The 7,123-nt window shown below is 41.0% G+C and overlaps 1 protein-coding gene across 1 annotated transcript in view; it reads left to right on the top strand.

Moving 5' to 3' along the window:
* Positions 1 to 7,123, top strand: part of Kbtbd12 (kelch repeat and BTB domain containing 12) — an 80,667-nt gene that overhangs the window by 14,770 nt on the left and 58,774 nt on the right. The window contains exons 3-4 of the mRNA XM_005364848.2: positions 50 to 320; positions 2,579 to 2,729. Coding sequence (XP_005364905.1) covers positions 50 to 320; positions 2,579 to 2,729 — 422 coding nt within the window. The remainder of the gene's footprint in view (positions 1 to 49; positions 321 to 2,578; positions 2,730 to 7,123) is intronic.

Below are 7,123 nucleotides of genomic sequence, written 5' to 3'. Positions count from 1 at the left end.
TGTGTGTGTGTGTGTGTGTGTGTGTGTGTGTGTGTGTGTTAACTTGCAGGTATCATGATAGAGGAAACCAGTTTTGGGAAAAGTTATGCACGACTGAATTTCGAGAGCTCTACGCTCTGGGCAGCATCCATAATGACCTCTATGTCATAGGAGGACAGATGAAGATTAAAAACCAGTACCTCATCACAAACTGTGTTGATAAGTACTCCATAGATCAAGACAACTGGAAACGAGTGTCTCCCCTTCCACTGCAGTTGGCCTGTCACGCTGCGGTGACAGTGAACAATAAACTGTATGTCATCGGAGGCTGGACCCCTCAGGTTAAGAAATTCCTTACATATCTACCTAGTGTGACTGGCTTTTCTGAAAAATGTATCAGATGTTGAGTACTAAAAGATTACTGCTTACATTTTGGCAAAATGCTTTTTACACTGTATAATATAAACTTAAGTCTTGAAATTGTCAAAGCAGTTTTAGAAGTTGATTTTTAAATGTGTTGTTTATAGACATGGGTGTATCTAGTACTCATGCTATGCTATGGACTTCATAATTCTTCCCCTACTGGCTGATTGGAAAAGATCCCTCTGCCAAGGGATAGCTGTGGTGAGCAGCTAAGTAGTGGTACAGCTTGATCCTCATTCCAGTCCTGCTGTCTGATGGCCGTGGGGCCAGGGGCTAGTCACTCGTAGGATTCTTGCTGCAGGGTTTAGGGAAATGTTTTGGTTGGGAAGATGTTCATCGTGCACACATGAGAACCTGATTCCTAGCACCCATGTGAATGCCTGTAATCCCAGCACTGAGGATATAGAGACAGGAGAATCCCTGGGGCATGCTGGCTAGCCAGTCTAGTCAAATTGTCAAACTCCAGATTTGATGAGCTACCTTGTCTCAAAAACATAAGATAAACCTTCCTGGGGAACACCTGGGCTTAACATCTGCATATGCACATGTACGTGAAAACCCCATTCACCATGGGTAAGTACAAACGTGTGTGGGCATACACAGAGACACATACACACAGGGTCTTACCGTAATGGAAAATCAGAATATTCTTTCTGTCATGGCACCATCATTTCCAAGAAAGTATGTGTGACTGTAAATACCAAGTGTCCTTCCTGGGCATCAGCAATATCAGCAGGGTGCTGTTGATGTTGAAGCCCAGAGAAGTAATGGCAAGCCAGCAGAGATGTCAGCAGTGTGACACAGTGGCCCTGTGGCCTTCAGGGTCCTCCTGGGCCTTTGGCATTTACGGTGGTGTCTTTTCAGCTGTCCTCCGCTCTTGCCTTCTTGTTTTCCAATACAGATTACTCTCACTCCTTGGCTGTCCCTGTGACATAAATTTATTTTTCCTGTATTTTTTCTTATTTTACCAGATTTGCCTCATGATGAAACACATGCTTTTGCATTCCCTCCATAAGCTTGAAAAATTTTATCATACTTTGTATGTTTCGATTTGTGCTATAGATTAAACAGTACAGATTTCATCACAGTGGTAGCTAGAACCTGACGTTATCTATAGTTATATTCTCTAAAACTATTCACCTTCACAGTGAATTTGCATGAACAATCCCTCAAAATAATTTGGAAGCTTTGCTTTACTACTGTGGAGATTAAATACCTAAAATTGAAGGAAAGTAAGCAATAAAGGCAATGTTTGCTAATTTGTAGTCTCTAAATGAGTATTGTGTCATGAGACAATCTCACTGAGCTTCAGGACAGCACATGAAACTGGGCTTTGAGTGCCCATGGTGTCCCCATTCCCATCATTTTAAAGGCCTAGAGGAAAGGGAAGTGCATGTAACATTCCTAAGGGTGGCAATTATTTCTCTGTTAAAAACTTGGACTCAAAAGAGAGATACATAAATTCTTAACGCAGAGTTGTTATAAAGTTCCAGATATTATAAAAATAACATTATTTTACCTGAAGTTTACAGGTAGAAGCTGCTTGTATCTATGTAAGAATAAAATTTTTCAATTTTTACTATCTAGTCACTAAATAAATATACAAATATATAACGTAAGTGAATATGTAACCATAACTCCAAGTAATTTATGCTAATCCTATTATCTTGAAAACTGAAATCAGGTTATTTACATATAACTCATAATTATGGTCTGAAATCCTCTAATTACTAACACAGTAAAAATGTTTTGAATTTTTTATAGATTAGAAAAATATAAAGAAAATGCCTTATGAATTATTAAAATTAGTTCTTCATGAGTATCGTTAAAATTCACAACTATGAAGTTTGTTAAGGTTAGGGTTTCCTTTACATACTGTTCAAGAAAGCAACTTCGCTTTTTTTTTAAATTTTGTAGTTGCTTCATTTTTTGGTATCTAAGTGTGAAAATCACCGATTGCTGTAAACCAACACGTTAGCCCATTGCACATATAAATCCCTCTGATATTGACAGAGTACTGACAACCCCAAGTCTCAGGACTTGGGAAGTCTGAGTCTGGGTGAGACAATTAACCTCCATTCATCTCCTCCGCTGTCTGCTTTGATTAATTGTGTCTACATGCTCACAAAGACCTCTAAGTGGTCTGTTGTTACATTTGCTGTCATATTTCATACAGATGGATCTTCCTGATGAAGAGCCGGATCGATTAAGTAACAAACTGTTGCAGTATGACCCCAGCCAAGATGAATGGAGAGAGCGGGCACCCATGCAGTACTCGAAGTACCGGTTCAGTGCTGCCGTGGTCAACTGTGAGATCTACGTTCTGGGTGAGTAGGAGATTGCTCAGAGCACAGCCTCTTTCATTACTTCAGCAGTGTGTGCCTGTAAAAACAAGTTTCCCTTCCTCTGGTGTCCCAGTTCAAATGTATATGCATACTTGGCCAAAACGTATTTCTTGTTATCAGGAGTACAAGCCAATTAATATCAAGTCATTGACTTTAAGGGCAAAACTATTTTTATGATGGTCTTGGAAAGCAAAAGCAGCAGTGATCTGTCCTGTGGGACACAGGCTGGTGAAGCAGAAGTCTTTGTCCATTTTTAGTTGGTGAATTGTGGGGTTTTGCAGCCAACTGTGCTTGTGTTGTTAAAGAAAAAGCCACAGCAAGGTAGACTGTGCCACAGATTTTGCCAGTTCTCTTCATTTTTCCCTAATGCTCCAAATTCCTAAAGTCACACTACCAAGTAACTTTTCCATGAATGCATTTCCCCCTCCTCTCTTGAATTTGTGTGGTCAGTACTAACCAGCAGGGATTAGTGAGAGAAATTTCAACAGTTAAGAATCCCAGACATATCCTGTGGGCCCCCTTCCCTCCTCATCCCTGTATCTTCCTGCTTCCTCGTGTCTTAGTCTTCAGAGTATGTTTTCTCTGACATCACCCTCTATGACCCGCACTTCCCCAGAGTATGGGAAGCCTGGACATGAGGCTGACTGGACGGCTCTGAGTCTCAGTCCTCCCGCCTGCATGACTGACTGGAACACAGGGAGGTGATAAGAGGCAAAAAAAATGACAAAGAAAAGATGAGCTCTGAGGTAGAAGAAAACCAGGCCTCTAATGGAGACAATTTAAAAAAAAAAATGAAATGAAGGCTGTTATCTTGGGCGGTTTTCACAGCATGAAGCAAGGCAATTCATATACTCAAATATTAAAATTGTTTTATTTAAGAATAATTGTGCAACAAAATTTATGATTGCCTCAGTTAAGAGACCACAATTATAATTAAGTTTTTCCTCTAGATAAATATCCCTTTCTTTGTTATAACCAGAATGAGAGCTCCCCCTAACAAGGAACCTCAATTGGGCTAGACGTGTAATAAAAATGATAATGTCTTTTGGATGACTGAGTGGGAAAAGGCACCTTAGAAGCAACCTTAGAAGCCCACTCTTCACAGCATGGACAAATGTCTATTGGGTGAACAAAAAGTAAATTTAAAGGAACCTACAGCATTTATGTTGGTGACAAAAGAGTATATGTACTGTGCTTCAGGAGGGGAGCAGGAAAGATCAGGAGGGCGAGTGGATGAGAATGAGGGTGCCGGGAAAAGGGGATCAGAGGGGTGGGAATAAGAAAACCCCGATGTGGAAGGAGACAGTGGTGCAGGCACACGGGTCCCTTGCTTTTCTCATGACAGTACAAAATACTTGATGGAAGCAACTGGAAGGAGGAAAAAGTTGCTGTGACTTGTGATTTCAGTCCACAGTAGAAGGCTCATCAGAGTGGCCTATGGCAGTGGAGTGGGAGGCAGTGGGTAGTTCACATGGCAAGAACCAGAGTGGATATGACAAAGTCCCACGGCTTGTAATCTACTTCACCCGGCAAACCACACCCCCTGAAGGCTCCACAGTGTTTAAAATAGCTCCACAAGCCAGGAGTCAAGCATTCAAACTGTGAACTTGGGGAGGATACTTCTAATCGAAATCATATCAACTAGGAACCACATTATGAAGGCCATGGGTAAAGAATTAAGAAAACATAGTAAAGTCAGGCGGTGGTGGCACACACCTTTAATCTCAGTACTGGGGCGGTGGGGGGGCAGACACAGGTGGATCTCTGTGAGTCTGAGGCCAGTGTGGTCTACACAGAAAATTCCAGGACAGCTAAAGTTACACAGAAAGACTCTTTCTCAAAAAGCAAAGCAAACAACAAACCGAAATGTAGTTTGCTTTGCCAGGCAGTGGTGGCACACACCCTTAATCTTAGCACTCGGAAGGCAGAGGCAGGGATATATCTGTGAGTTCAAGACCACCCTCATCTACAGAGTGAGTTCTAGGACAGCCTGGTCTACACAGAGAAACCCTGTCTCAAAAAAAAGAAAGAAAAAAAGAAAGAAAGAAAGGAAGAAAGAAAGAAAGAAGAAAGAAAAAAAGAAAAGAAAAAAGGAAGAAAGAAAAGAAAAAAAAGATAATGAGCCACAAGAAACTACACAGAAGCAACTTGATTGAAGGATGTTTGGGGAGAACAAGGCCAGGAGAAACTGGAAGAGGGGAGACCAACTAGTAGCTTAGAATCTTGCTTCTAGATCCCCAGAACCAGGAACCAGATCCATAATCATCCCAATAAGTTTTTCCATATGTAAAATTCACTCCAAAGTTACCTTGCCCAGCATTTGTGCTTAGTCCTAAACTTACATATAAGCTTTGAAGTGATGTGAAACTCCATTGTTTCATTTCTGTAGTCTTAGTTCAGAGTTAGTTGTTCACTGTGTATGTAATTGGAATTGAGGCAAATATATACAACCCTAAATTTGTTGGTTTGAATGAGTCACAGATCACTTTACAATCATTTTTTTAACTGTCTGCTAATTTAGGGTAGCTATATATACCACACTGTGCTTGGAGATCCCAGTCAATTACTATGAAAATAGGCCCTCTTCTTATTCTCTAGTAGATTTAATACACACCACCTCCTGGATAAACTACAGAGTATCTCCCAGAGAACAGGCAGTGGCACCTCCTTGCAAGAGGGGCAGCCGTACATTAATGTGAGGAAGGCTCCAGCCTAAGAATTGAGGGGAACTAAGTTCTTGGCTTCATCCTGACTCTGGTCTAGTAAATATAATAATATTTTACTATTACAAGATTAGTTACAACAGTTAAGTAAGATGTATGTCAGGTACCTGTATTGCAAACGTAACAGCCTCCCATTGAGCCCCTTGATGTTACAGACATTTCTTATGAGGATCTGCCCCCCAAAATCTTATATGTTAAAGCCTAGCCACCAGCCTATAGTGCTAGCATGAAATAACAGACACACTAGAAGGCAGGACCTAGGGGAAGGAAGTTACATCATTAGACTGCAAAGTATATTCCAGCTGAATTCTAACTAAATGGTAACATAACTGTTTTAATGTTAGACTTTTATACAGCAGCAACAACAAAAATCTAGTTTCTACCTAGATGAATGGCGCAATCACAGTCACCCTGTCTTCCCACTGAACAGTGTTGCAGAATGTGGCCAGCATGCATGTACAAGACATCTGCAATGCGTGCATCAGGAAGGAGCACTGGAGCTGAGCTGCTGTGGCACTCGGGTTTCCCTCCTGTGTCCCCTGACCTGTGTCAGCTGGAGCCCACAAGTACATACTGTGCAGATGGAACGCTGAGAGAATCCATGCAGTTATGGCCTGAGTCACTGTAAAGGAGGCATAATTCTTAGAACGATTCTCACCCTACTTTCTCCCTGTCTTTTTCTACTCCTCCCTCCTATCTTCCCATTTAGGCAATCACAGCTAAGTGCAGTTGAGTGGGATGACTAGAAGCCCAGGTTTCTAGCCAGAGAACCAGTAAAGGGAGAAACTGGAGATGTCAGTCTCAGGGAGTCTTGTGTCATGAATTCCGAGGTTCACTCCAGGTGATGCCTGCTTTGACATTCTCATAGACAGACACTGAGAACTTAAATCACAGGTGAGTACAGCTCCGGCCTCAGCTGATTATCCAAGTGATGAGCTTCATAGAAAGCATCAAAGAGCATTCATTACACATGCTTGAACTCTAAGCTGACACTAGAAAGATAGTGCACAAAAGGCAGACAGAACCTTGCATCCTGTACCTGACCAGTTTAAAGTTGAAGGGGTCACAAAGAGAGAGGGAAAGGAGAAAGAAGATAAGAGATGGAGGGAGAGAGAGGAGAGGAGATCATTATTTATCTCCATGATTTAAATAAGCCCCCAGAATGTTATGAAAAAAAAAAATACCCAGGGTACAATCCCTTCTTACACAGTAGACAAAAAACAAAACAAAACAAAACTGGAAAATCTTGAATCACTTGGAAGAAGCACCAGAACGACAGAATAATGACAGAAAAAACATGAATACATGAGTCACCTTCCTTTTTTTCTTCTTCAGTATTTCGAGACTGGGTTTCTCTGTATAACAGCCCTAGATGTCCTGGAAGTCACTTTGTAGACCAGGTTGGCCTCAGATTCACAGAGATCTGCCTGCCTCTGCCTCCCAGGTAAGTGCCACCATACTGGACATTTCCAAAGGCCTTAAAGCAGTTACTCTAAAATACTTAAATATGCATATGTATATGCTTATATATAATGAACACTCTTAAAATGAATACTAAACTAGAAAAACCTCCGCAAGATATAGAAGATACAAAGAAAAACAAAGTGAAATTTTTTTTTAAATATTTATTTATTATGTATACAATATTCTGTC

Source organism: Microtus ochrogaster, unplaced genomic scaffold (genome assembly GCF_000317375.1).
Source record: "Microtus ochrogaster isolate Prairie Vole_2 unplaced genomic scaffold, MicOch1.0 UNK1, whole genome shotgun sequence".
Lineage (NCBI taxonomy): Eukaryota > Metazoa > Chordata > Mammalia > Rodentia > Cricetidae > Microtus > Microtus ochrogaster.
The sequence above is the reverse complement of the archived record's forward strand: the minus strand, read 5'-3'. Positions and strand labels throughout refer to the sequence as shown.